General features: G+C 37.7%; 1 protein-coding gene across 2 annotated transcripts in view; it reads left to right on the top strand.

The window, feature by feature from the left end:
- smoc2 (SPARC related modular calcium binding 2) overlaps positions 1-13227 on the top strand; it is a 37594-nt gene extending 24367 nt beyond the window's left edge. For both annotated transcript variants that reach the window (XM_053502903.1, XM_053502904.1), the window contains exons 8-13: positions 1667-1853; positions 3965-4047; positions 10160-10259; positions 10741-10988; positions 11209-11246; positions 12625-13227. In XM_053502903.1, the coding sequence (XP_053358878.1) occupies positions 1667-1853; positions 3965-4047; positions 10160-10259; positions 10741-10988; positions 11209-11246; positions 12625-12648 (680 nt within the window). In that variant the 3' untranslated portion in view covers positions 12649-13227. The remainder of the gene's footprint in view (positions 1-1666; positions 1854-3964; positions 4048-10159; positions 10260-10740; positions 10989-11208; positions 11247-12624) is intronic.
- The last annotated feature ends 859 nt before the right edge of the window (positions 13228-14086 follow it).

The raw sequence follows: 14086 nt of genomic DNA on the forward strand, positions 1-14086 counted from the left end.
AGGGTTCACCTATCTTTGCATATCTATACAATTTTTTTTTAAGATAATTTTCATCTTAACAACTTGTTAATATGCACAACATGTTTTAAAGCAATACATTCTTCAGGCAGCTTCTTACCCCCTTTATTATTTAACATTTGTACAATAACAATTTTTTCACAAATCTTAATTCCTTTGCTGACATGCTGGAGGTAAAGTAACTGCATGGAGCAGCAAAGCCTGTGTGAAATCCCTTATGGAGCTAAGCATCTGCATGCACCAAGGCAGCACATGCACAAAAAAAAATAAATAAATAAAGTGTGCGTGAATGGTTCGATTATGATGTCTGAATGATTTATGATCAATAAAACCCATGTGAAAGCAGTTTGGATGGTGCTGCACAAGAGTGTGTGCAAATAGTTTGATTGTGACATCTTCATGATTTATGATCAATAAAAATCCGGCATACGGATGGTTTTCATTAGTTAGTTGTTCTGTGGGCAAAGTGCTGATTATTTCTTTACCAGCTGCTCAGAAGGGAAAGGAAAATATATATATATATATATATATATATATATATATATATATATATATATATATATGGGATATATGTGGAGGATATTGTGAAAGAAAGAGAAGATCATAAGGTATAATATGACCGAGAAAAGGAAAAGAGTTACTAGAAAGAGCATGTCTATGACTATGTTGTTCATAGTTTCCACGTATACTCTGCGGTAAAACGTTAAAGAGATCAGTCTCACTCTCATTTGTATTTATTTTTAAACTTTTTTTTTAAGGTTCTTTTTTTTCTGGATGGGTTTAAAACATTACTGGAGAACAGTGTGGTATGGCATTAGTCTTCTAAAGAGAGAATAGCCTTGATTAAATCCTGATGTAGCACTTGTAGCAAAATCTAATCTTTTCAAGGCGAATGCATTCCCCATATGGACCGTTTATTCATTCAGGGCTGAGGTAATGTGCATCATGCATTTCTGGGTTTTTCTTCTTTTTTTTCATGTGTGTATTACTTTGAATTGTGTTTGAAGTTGAAATAGCTGAGATCTTTTCAAGACTGAAGTGAAATAGGGTGCATGTGTATGTGTTTGTGTGTGTGTGCATAAACTACATGTAAAAAAAATAATATTGCTATAATAATCCAACCATAAAGCCCTGATTAGTTCCCTTTTCCAGTATCTGCCCTGTCCTTTCCTTTATAGCTCAATTTCAATATGTCAAGTGGCTTCTTAAAGTTTTTTTTTAAGCCTTAAACATTTTCCTATATTTTGGTGGATGTCCTCTTCAAGAGTCAGAGCTGTGCCATATTCTTTTCCTACTTTTCCAGAACTATGTCCCAGACGTGTCTGATTTTCATGCCGTTCTCAAAAAAAAAACAAAAAAAAAAACACTAGGGCTCTTGAGGAATAGGTATAATTATACTGAGATCACATGATCTGTTGTTTTGTTTGGGCATGAACACATATAATTTCGTAGGTCATCAGAAAATGTTAACTGGTGCAAGGGATCATGAATGGCAGCAAAGGAACTGTTTAAACATCATTAATCTTCCCCTGAATCTATGTTTCTTTGTATCTCTATTCTTACTCACTTAGTTTTACAAAAAAAAAAACTAAAATACCATTTGCGAAAGAATAATCAAATCTCTCTCCACCTGCCTGTTTTCTTTTAGACTCTTCTTGTGATCAAGAGCTGCTGACAGCGCAAGAGGAGGCAAGGCAACATAAGAATGAGGCTGTGTTCATCCCTGACTGTGCCCACGGTGGCCTTTATAAGCCAGTCCAGTGTCACCCGTCTACTGGCTACTGCTGGTGCGTTTTAGTAGACACAGGACGGCCCATACCTGGCACCTCGACCCAGTGAGTTAAAGAATTCAATTCAGCTCCATTTTATTTGTAGAGATGACACGAAGAACCAGAATCATAAGGGATCTCATGCTCTTCTGGGTGACACCAGATACTTGATTTAGAAAGCACAATTTTTTTGCAGTCAGACTGTACTAAGGATGCTCAGTATGAGTATAAGAGTCTTTATAATTACAGCAGCAGATCTTGAGTACAGGTCTATAGTACCGAGTGAGACTGAGACATGAATTTTGTTTGAATTTTTATCCCTTAAAGTGCTGCAAAAAGGTATTTCAGAGATTAACAAAAAATTTATTATTTCTCCCTAATAGTTTTTTTTAAAATATAATTATTCATATTTGTGTGAATATTTTGTGATTGTCATATCTATATCTGTAAATGTCTTGCTTTATATTAATACTCTATGTTGCCTCTGGCCGAGTGAGATTATACACCATCAGGGTCTTTCCGGCAGTAAGATTAAGTAAAAAGATCACTTTAATCTCTTTGTTGATCACTGTGCGGGTTGTGCGATATCTCGAACACTATTGGCTAGTGTATCAAAAGGATTCATGTCAACATCCTGAATCAAATCACAGCTAAAAAGCTATTTAAAAGCCAAGTATATTTGATCTCTCATCTCAATATAAGCTAAACTATTTAAATATATTTCAGTTTCTCTTAAAACATTTTTTTTCTGCTTTTGAGACTAACAAAATCTGTAGACTTCCGGACCTTAAGACAACAGACAGATGACAAATGGCTTATATCCTCTTCAAAAGGCATCACTGAGAGCTTCCAGATCTGACATTTCCCAAGGGATTTAAAGGGGTACCACCAGGGTCACTGCTTGGCCCAGTTCAGGTTTAATACACATGGATATGCTTAGATGATGATGTACAGACTTGGAGTATGTTTAAAATAGACTTGATGTATACACAAAAGGTACATACATACATACATACATACATACATACATACATACATACATATATAATTTTCAAGACAAAATTCACATTTCATTTAAAATTCAAATGTTTTTTTTGTTTGGCATCCCAAAGAAGCACTTTTTGCATGTGGAAAGAGGAAACCTGTTTCTAGCCTTTTAAAATGGTACATTCCAGTCAACCCTATAGTACATCTAATATACTCTCGGGGCAGAGCCCATTATTCAGCTTACAGTGTGGTCCAAAAGTGGGCTACGGGGTCCCTCAGGGTTCTATACTTGGCCAAATCTGATTTAGTCTCCTTTCACTTTTATGTCAGTCAGACAGACTACTAAAAGCAACTTTTTGCTTTGAATAGATTTAGTGGCATTCAGCATTCGGCATCACAAACTACTTAGTAGCTATCTATGATTAGGGGTCAGATTTAGTGTAAGTGATCAAACTATAAGCCTGGTATCATTGTTTTCTGTATAGAAGTGTTGCGAATTGCAACGTATCACAACGTATTGCTCACTGCAGTATTGTATTCACAAAGCTCAGGGCAGAATGCCAGAATGCACATTAGTGCACCTACAAGGGTCCTCGCCTTTTCCTTCTGTCTGTCTGTCTCTCTTTCACTCTTGCTCCTGTTCTTGGACTAACTTGGCCACGTACCCACGCCGTGACTGGAACTTGTTCATTTTCCAAGCCGACTCATGAATACTTCACTTTGTCCCGTGCACTCTATCACTCTTTCTCATACTTAGTTTCAGTCTTCCTTCGCAATTACTGTGTAACATGTGTCGATCATGCTTTATTTTCATTCATCGCTGTCATGCTTTAACCCTCATAAATATGTAATCAAGCACGCCATTGAGTGTTTTTGGGTAATTTTCAGACTCCTGCTGCGCTTTCTTTTCGTTTCATAAACCAAAAGACTCACAGACCATGACTGAGATTATGCATTTTCCTCCAGGCTCAAATCACAAATGGAACTGATTTCAGATCAGTAGGTGGCATTTCGAAATTTCAAAATGCGATAGATTTTACCCAAGGTTTGCGGTGTTCTATTATTTTACCATGTGAAAGAAAAGCTGGACCACAGTATTTCATTTCCAAAATGTTTGGATTTTGATTATTGTTCCATCATTTATTTATACAAAGAAAACAATTGAGCTTTGTGTGTTTCTCCTACCGCAGATACGAACAGCCAAAATGTGACGGCAATGCAAGAGCACATCCCAGCAAACAGAAAGATCTTTACAGGAGCAGACATCTTCAGGGTAAGTGTGTGTGTGTGTGTGTGTGTGTGTGTGTGTGTGTGTGTTTAATTCTCCAGTGACCACATTGGCTTAGCAGTAGTGGTGCTAATTTGTGAATAATACAAAACATTTGTGTTAAACTCCTCTTCCAGTTCTCCATTCCATTATTGATCCGATACAAATGCGATAAGTGCACATACAGTAAGTCTTGTTCTCAAAGGTGATAAATAACATGAATTACAAAATGCAGAAGCAAACCTCAAAACACAACAGCACAACAAAACAAACAGTCCACAAATTACTTTACTGTACTATGATGTGTGTGGTGCTCATTGTTATTTATGAGCATTACTACCATTAACAGCATGTTCCTTAGTGGTCAAGTGGTAAAAACACAGTTCTATCACTTCAGCAACCAGATTGCAAATCCTGCTTAGGCCATTGGTTTGGTATTAATACTGTTTTGAAGTTGTTTTTTTCCCAACACTGTGTTAGGGACATTATCCCATCATCGTGTAGGGCAACGTTGTTCTGACGTCATTTCATCAAAGTCATTTCCACTTTCAAAAATAACCTAATACTGACCTTGTCCAAACATCCCATACAAACTCACATCGCCACAGCATTTTGGGGACCAAACATTCCTGCTGGAAAAACTACAAAACACATAACCTGCTGGCAGATCAATAAATTCAGAAATGAGAGCATAACAATAAACACAACAATAAAACTGAAAACACAACAGCAAATTTAAAAGCAAGATAGCAAAACGGAAATTACACTACAAAAAAAATCACAGCAAACCCATCAAAAACAACCACAAAAAAAACCCACAATAAAGCAAACAAATAAACAAACAAAAAACACGAGGAAACATGACAGCAAAATCACAATCATGACAAAAAACTAAAGGAACAACAGCCAAATGTTTTTGATTTGTTTGTGTTTTATGTTTTTTGATGCTGTTCTGTTTGATGCTTTTTTCATATATATTTGTTGTGCCTTCGGATTTGCTGTCCTCTTTTTTTCAGTTTTGTTATCTTTTTATGGTTGTGTTTTTGGTTTTGTGTTGCTGTTGTCTTTTAGATTTGTTGTGTTATTCTATTTTGCTGTTGGCGCAGTTTGCTTTGTTAATGTGTTTTCCACTTGTGCACCACTGTACTGTCTCAATACAAGGTCATGTCTATGTGGGTATGCGGGTTCCCAAGAGGCACTGTGTGCGTGTGTGCATGTGTGCATGTGCGTGCACGAGTATATCCTTAGGCTTTATTGCAGTTCCTGGTGCGATGCTTCCAGTGTGGTTAGTTTTGACAAATTGTTGAATATATATCAAGCCTTTTAAAAAAAGAAAAAGAACCAGGAAGGTTGTCACCTCATTACACCAGGTGTGTCTATGTGGCCACATGCATTTCCACCGCTGTTCATTGGGCAGGTAAAGGTAAAAGATTGACTCATGAGGAAAGAGAAAAGATAAGAGATTAGATCATGTTGGCGGGAGTACAAGGCTGGGCAGACGGATTTCTATTAAAGATGAAAAGGATGGAAAGAATGCACAAGATGGATGGATAGAAGAGACAGAACACAGGAAAGGAACATAAAACAGACAGCTAATTTATCTAAGTCTGACTTTGATTAAGAACATCTCAGAAGGGACTTTTTTTTCCTTCTCTAAACAAATGCAAAGTGAAATGTTCACGCCATCACACAAATTCCCTCGATTGCCCACAAAACCTTACTGGCATTTAACGTTTCCCAGACACTAATGGGATTAACTATAACCACAGTTAAATCAGATGAGGAAAAACAGGCTTTTGAAACATGGCAAAGTGTGTGTGTGTGCATAATAATAACCGCATACATGTGCTTTTCATCAGTGGTGTGAATATTGTGACATTTCAAGTGCTTTGCAGGGTTTGAGCCAAAAGGGCAAAATGCCATAATCATGTTTATGCTCACTTTGAGAAGCGGTAATTAAAATGCCTTTTGTTGTAACCTTTAATTTTCACAGATTGACAATTAAAGGACAATTAAAAAAAAATGTGAATTCCTGTTACGCCTTCTATAGTGACCAAGATTAGACCTTCTGATTAGAAATGTGTTTCCTTGGCCTCGTGTTTCCTTTTTGCATTCTGTTTGGTTAGTGTAATACTGCACGCTTTCTCGAACATTCCATTAATGCAGAGTGTTAATGAACAGAGCTCTCTCTGTTTTCAAGGTTTGAGTGTGTGTGTGTGTGTGTGTGTGTGTGTGTGTGTGTGTGTAAGTTTACTCAGCCATTTCTCTTGCCAGCAGCTTGTCCACAGGTGCCGTCTGCTAGAGCAGATCTAATAGTCATGGTTGGTTGATTACGGGGCATGAAGGTCTCTGTATGGCTGACAGAATTCCTTGCTGTTTTTTGGTTGTTTTCAATAGTAAATTTCTAATTTCACTACAGGTTCCCAATAGTATTTTTTTATAGAATGGTGTCCAGCTGTTTTGGACACTTTATTCATAGCCAGTCTCCTAAGTCTTTGGGCAAGTGGTTACAGAAAGTGAAAGCCAGTATGCATTTATAGGGTTTATCATACATAAAGACATTACAACACACACAGATGCAGACATAGACAAACACAAGATATTCCCCCCACTTTCTATTTTACCTCCTAATTCAGACAGGATCCTGCCTCATTTGGCTGGAGTGCCTGTTTCAGTATGATGATTATAAAAGTGCTTCTCACAATACACACAGCAGTGTGTGTGTGTATTGCTGAAGGAATGGTGATGAGAGCTTTACGGGGTGAAGAGGGAAAACGGGGGCAGCTGTGTTGAAAGCACGGCTGCGGTGAGAGGAGGTGTGTTTGCCCAATGCCATCCCTGGAGAGAGAAAGAGCAGACCTGGGGAAGGAGGCTTGGCATTCGAGTCTAAAATTGTTAATGAAAAAACTTATGCACACACACACACACACACACACACACACAAACTACATGAACTCTCACGTCTAAATCCTTGTCTGCAGTAACCTAAGGAAACTAACAAACACCCCTTTTATGCCATGATTAAATGGGCAAATTAGAAATATAATAAATAGCAATCATGCAGAAGAAGGTATCATTTCCTGTTTCCTGAACTCAGTTAGTGCTTTTAGTGTAAAAACCTAGTTTTTAACTAATTAGCCAAAAACAAGAGCTGGGGAGAGAAAAACACTGCAAGGCAAAGGCACCCCAGGCCCAGGATCAAGAAAGGCTGCCTTTTATTTTTATATTTTGAATACTAAAGAAAAAGAAACAATAAAAGAAAACATAATAATTTCACTATGCAAATAAAATATAAAATATAGAATTTGGCCTTTTTTTGGGGAAAGAAATTATGAGAAGTCCATTTATTTATTTTCCATACTGGTTGTCCTGTGTTTATCGCATGGGCTTTGATAAACCTGTTTCATCTCAGGTCACAAGTACACACACATGCACACACACTCCCACAATTTGGGAATGCCAGTACCTTTGCTGATGTTTGTTTTGGTTCAGTTTGTTTGTTTAATGCCAAAAATGATTTGCAAGCCAATGCAAATGTCTTGCAAAATTTAAATTCTTAAGCAAAAATTATATTTCTAAAGACGGGGCACTTATATGTTGAGGTATATGTTTATATGTTTTTTTTACCAACATGTCTATCTGTAGGATATTGAAAACAATACCTGGGGTTATTTTTTTTTACCATAATCTTTGTTGGCTTGTGCAAAAATTACAGACATGGTGGATTTGGGTGGGACTGAACTCTCAGAGCTACATGAATAATAATTATACTATCTGAAACAAATCTAGTCCAAATGCGTCTTTAAGAAAGACTTTTTTTGAAAGTGCTTTTGAGACATACATGCTGTTAATATTTAGCATAAATATTAGTTATGATACTGATTCAACATGGAAAAATTCAACATGAATCTTGCTATAGATAACTATACACTTCTAATAATAATGCATTTATATACAAATTAACCATTTTTTTTTTTTTGTTAATTTGAAGCCTGCAGTCTAACAGGAGAAGTAATGAAGGTTTCATGACTGATGAGTGCTTTGATATCCTACTTTAGGAACAAAAAAGAAAAGAAAAACTACTTTTTATTGAAAATTTATGAGCAGAGGCTTGGGGTTGCCAGTGCTATAAATCCCTAGTGACTTGAGAGATGGTTTTCATGATGTGGGAGTGACTAGATGTTTTTCAAAGGAAAAAAGAATGCAAGCTGTGACTCCCACATGAACAGGTGGGCGAGATCTTTTATTGGATCTTGGCCCATAAGAGCCAACTAAAACGTACGCTTGAGCCCTATAAAGCCTTGCAGCATCTCTCAAACTGCAGAGAAACATGTGAGGCCAGCACTCCCCTGTTTTCTTAAGCCATGGTTTGCCATTCTCCGTATCTGCAGACGGGTCTTGGGGTTGTGTGTTTACTGCAGCCTCTGCCTCACACACCTGTTGGAGAGGTCTGTACCATGCAATTATCTCTGGCATAAGAGAATCTGTAGCCGTGGGGACTAGTCGTAAACAGTCCAGCCCTCACACCTCCCCTTCACACACTGTCTGCAATGGCTGTAGTGGAAGGGGAGAGAGTGATGGATGTGTAGAAGGATGCAGAAAAAGACGAAAGAGGGTGGTTGTGAGAAAAAAGGAAAAGCCTGAGGAGGAATTCACTTCTCTACACACCATCCTCATAAAGCACATTAGACTAACTGAAATATACAGGCTTCCATTGTATTATGACAATTTAGATGATTGTACTTATTATTTGTCCCAAAAATGTATTGGCCTGGTGATGATCAGTGATGGCCTTTATGATCATCTGGCCTTCATGCTTTGCATTCTCTTTTGAAGCATGGCTGGCAAATTATGCGAACTACATAATTTCTACAAATCTGGATTATTACTCAAAGTATCATTAAGACTCAATAACACTTAACAAAAATCTCTCTTAAGTCTCAAGTTTCATATAGGAACCATTTAAAAAAAAAAACCTTTGGTGCCACTGAGAGGTAAAAAAAAAAATATATATTAAAATCAGCCGGCAACATGCTGCCATAACCTTGCTTCCTTACAGCTCCAGGATCTTCTCCAGTCTCTGGTTTCCGCCAACCTCCTATAAATATCCTGGGTCCTTAGTCTTCTGGTTTACTTAAATCTCACAAGTCCTTTTTTATGATTTCCTCCAACTTCCCCAGAACTTCCAGGGTCCCTTGGTTCTGGTTCCCTCCAACCTTCAAAAAACTTCTAGGGTCCCCAGTTCTGATTCCCTCCAATTTTCCAAATCCTTCCAGGTTCCAAGTTTTCTGGTTTTCTCCAACTTCCAATGAACTTTCAAGGTTTCAGCTTTCTAGTTTTCTTTGACATCCCAAAACTTCTAGGTCACCAATGTTCTGGTTTCTCAAAAACAACATAAGTAACTTTGTTGAATTGCCCTTATATGTACTGTACATATGCATCTTTGCTTTGTTTTGTGTGTGAATTGCAATTCTACCCAGGGTGCATTTCCAGAGTTTCCCAGGGTGTTTAACCTCAGCCAGACCAAGGAAGATATTGAATCTGAATCAATAAATCAATAAATGTAAAATGCATATAGTGTCTGTCCTTATGTTTAAGAATCTTTGTGAAGGACAAGAGTTCTGTATAAAACTAATGTGGGTTATTATAATAATGATGTTGTTGGTCTACTGTAAATAACGTTCTCTGATACCTTTTTTTTAATATAGTAAACAGGTTCTTTCCCATTTGTAAGGTATAGGTGACATAGAAACATAGCTGCATCTGTGTTCATGTGTGTGAATCAGCTAAATGCATGGTTTTCCCAGACATGCCAATCTGTTGTTACATGTACCTATAAAATCCTCAGGATGATTGACAGTCATGCTCTTCTCTTATAATGGGGTGGTCTGGCCTTTATTGCAGGCCCTAAACCTTTCCACTTTGGTTGTGTTTTGTTGCTTATAAAGCTGTACAGTGTCTGTTTTTTTACACCCCTCACACAGAGTTTATTGGGCCACCTGAAATACCCATGATCTAACAAGAACAAGCTTGTAGACTTTCTCTATTATATATATTTACCTCATTCATTTGCATTCTCCTTGACAAAAATGTACACTTGTATGTTTTTGCTGTTCAGGATGCCCTGGAAACAAGAAAACTGAATTTCTGACAAGTGTTTTGGATGCGCTGTCTACAGACATGGTACACGCAGTTACTGATCCAGCTGCAGCCGGCAGGTAAGCAAACATCTGTACATTTGTCAGTGAAGGATTTATATGTAAAGCGCTTAAAGTGGAATAGTGTTGATCTTTTTAAAATGCAGGTACGCAATCCAAAGACATCTCGGTGGGATACAGTATCAAAGCATTATTTTCTTATTGCACTACATACTGATTTTTGGCTTGAATAGCACATTAATAGATCTATACAGTCTGTAGTGAGATACCTGAGGGTCAGTTGTGTCACCTGTAAGATTACTGTAAGATTTGAAAATTACCACTATATTAAACATAACATAATATTCCCATATAATTGAGGGAATGTCCACCAAACGATGTCAACTATAGCTAGTAATCAAAACTTCCAGGCATATTTTTATATAATTTACAAACTACAAAGAACACTTGTGAAGCTCATAGAAACATGAAAAGTTTAAGCCAAACTCAAACTGATTGAACTGATTCAACTGGCATTGAACTCTTTTGCTCTTCTTTACAGAATGCCAGAACCAGACCCTAACCACACTCTGGAAGAGCGGGTGGTGCACTGGTACTTCAGTCAGCTGGACAAGAACTTGAGCGGTGACATTGGCAAAAAGGAGATCAAGCCGTTCAGACGCTTGCTGCGCAAGAAATCCAAACCTAAGAAGTGTGTGAAGAAGTTTGTGGAGTACTGCGACATCAGTAACGACAAGGCTCTCTCGCTACAGGAGCTGATAGGCTGCCTTGGGGTGACCAAGGAAGACGGTAATCATCCATATGACAATGGAAATGCTAAGACATCTAAAGTTAATAGATAAGAAAAGCTATAAATGTTGGTTTTGCTTTAGTAAATCTGACAGATATGACAGATTACTAAGTGTTTGTTTCCACCAAATAAATGTGAAATTGCACATCATTATAGATTATCCCAGGATTGTTTGCTAAGCTAATGCTGTTAAAATCTCCTTGTTGCCTTTCTTCTCAGGGGCCAAAACAAGCGAAGGCACAGGCTCCAGTAAAATAGTAAGTAAACAGCTGTTTCCATTCCATGCTCACTACTGCATGCTTCCCTACATCCTTGTTGGGCAACCTTGCAACTAGTAATGTAGTCTAAGGTAGTAAGAAAGCAGACACTGATAGAGTGTGAGGAAAACTTTCCAAGGAGCTCTCAGCAGCTCCAGACATAAATTTCTCACTCTTATAACTAACACCCTGTACAAATATGGTGGAACATTACTATGTCCAAAAAAAACCAACTTTACTTTATGCAATAGAGTTTTACAACTTCAGATTTCTAAGGATTTCACAAAGTTAAGTCAGGCTTCACTGGCCACTTCATTAGGTACACCTGTTGAACTGCACTTTAACATAAATATCTAATTAGCCAATCACATTAAAAAATCTCAGTGCATTTAGGCATGTAGACATGGACACGACGATCTGCTGTAGTTCTAACTGAGCAACAGAATTGGGAAGAAAGGTGATTTAAGAGATTTTGAACGTGGCATGGTTGTTGGTGCCAGACAAAACTGCTGATCTACTGCAATTTTCATACACAATCATCTCTGGAATTTGTAGACAATGGTGAGGAAAAAAAAATGAGCAGTTTTGGTAAAAATGCCTTATAGATGCCAGAGGTCAAAGGTAAATGGCCAGACTGGTTCGAGCAGATAGAGAGGCAACAGTAATGAAAATAACATCTGGTTACAGCATTCAACACGTTGAACCTTGAGGCAGATGGGCTACAGGAGCAAAAGATCCCATCCCCCCCCCCCCCACCCCCCACCGCCAGGTGACACTGCTGTCAGCTAAGAACAGAAAATTGAAGCTAGGAAACAAATACCAAATTTGGACAAGAAAAAATTTTTAAAACGTTGCCTGATCTGAGGAGTCAATTCTGCAGCAACATTTAGACTGCAGAGTTGGAATTTGGCAACAATAATGTGAAAGCCTGGATCCACCCTGTTTGTTATTAATGGTTCCTGCTAGTGGTAGTGCAATAATGGTGGGAAGATTTTCTTTTGGTACTTTGGGCCCCTTAGTACCAATTGAGCATTGTTTACATGCCAAAGTCTATCTATGCTATAAAGAATTAAGGCCTTTCTAAAAGCAAAAGGGGGGCCCAATCCAGTACTATCAAGGTGTACTTAATGGAGTGGACGGGGAGTGTATACAGTTACAGCCAGCTAAGTTAGGAGTGGTGTTTATGACTTTCTTTGTCTAAGTCCCAAAAAATCCTACACATTTTATGTAAAATTGAGCATTCCATTTAAACACCCTACTCTGGTATCATGTAACATAACCAACTTGTAAATCATTCTCCTCATAAAGTTTACAATATTGTCAACTTTGTGATGGTTTTTATAAAGACTATTATAAATTTATAAATCTTTTTTTCCAGAACACGGTGAAAAAGCAAGGCTGAGATTTCGGACCTTGTTCTCGCTGCGATCCTGTCCCCACCCCCAACCACGTCCACCCCACCCCACCCCACCGCACCCCACCCCACCAAATGGCGATGGACCCCCATAGTATTTGCACTTTGTACTTTAAACAAAATGATGTAAATTCACTTTGTAGAAAGAAGGTATTTAAACAGACTGCTGAACATGTGAATGATGTTAGTTAGCTTATTTTTTTATATAAATGTCCTTACATGAATCGTTGATACTTTAACACATACAATGTATGTGTCCTTTGTGAGTCCGCATTTCTGAGTGAATTCTATTACATGTTGCTTTTTTAAAAAATGTTTCTTGTTGAAATTGTTTTTTACATGACACCAGATTTACACATAGCCAATAAAAGAAAATAATACGTTAGATAATTGTGCTTCAGTCACATACTGGCTTTTTTTTTTTTTTTTTACCTGCATATCAAGCCTTTGTCTTGATTAGAAATAAAGATCTTGTATGCCTTTTAATGTTTTATATCAATACACTGTATATATCGAGTTGTCTGTGAAATGTTTTGTTGCTCATAATAAAGACTCTCTCCTAACTGACCCAACCGATCAACAATGTGTTATCATAATAATATCCAATAAAACCATTTTAACATCACTTTCAGGTGACTGCTTAGAAAAGCAGGTCAATGTTTAAAGGTCAGGTGTCCCCAGGGACATGCAGAGACATTATACAGTAGGTATCCTCATGAGTATCATACCAACCATTACAGAACGGTTTAAAGGTTTGTGTTACTGTTTGTTAAGAACAAATATGCTTCCAACTTAAAAGGGAAATTTAATTCCTGTTTTCCTTATTAAATGGAGGTCAGACAGGCAAATGAAACCTTATAGGTAAAGGTCCTTTAATATGGTGCCATGTGATACAGAAACTCGGTTAAATATAGTGTTTAGTGGTGGAGTATTAGATTATGTGAAATATAGCTCTTTTTTTATTTTTTATTTCTCCTCGTGCTGGGTGGGTTTCCTCTAGATACTCCAGTTTTCTCCCACTGTCCAAAAATATGCATGATAGGATGTGTCTATAGTGTGTATGCCCTGTAATGGATTGGCACCCTGTTCAGGGTGTACCCTCCTCGTGCCCTAAGCCTCCTGGGACCCTGCGACCCTATATACAGGATAAAGTGGTATAGACGATGAGTGAGTTAGTAAGTGGGCAATGGTAAATACTCCCATTATTCAATAGCTTGTAGATCCAAATTTAGAAGCAATAACTTGTAATCATTTCCTGTATGACTTTATCAGTCTCTCACATTATTTTGGCCGATTACAACATTGCTTAATTCATTTGAGCTGGGCTGAGGTTTTTGGCCATTCCAAAACCATGACTCTTTTATTTTTCAGCCATGATGTACATTTACTGGTGTGCTTCGGATTGTTGTCTTGTTGCATGACCAAA

The sequence above is a fragment of the Clarias gariepinus genome, chromosome 8 (assembly GCF_024256425.1).
Source record: "Clarias gariepinus isolate MV-2021 ecotype Netherlands chromosome 8, CGAR_prim_01v2, whole genome shotgun sequence".
Lineage (NCBI taxonomy): Eukaryota > Metazoa > Chordata > Actinopteri > Siluriformes > Clariidae > Clarias > Clarias gariepinus.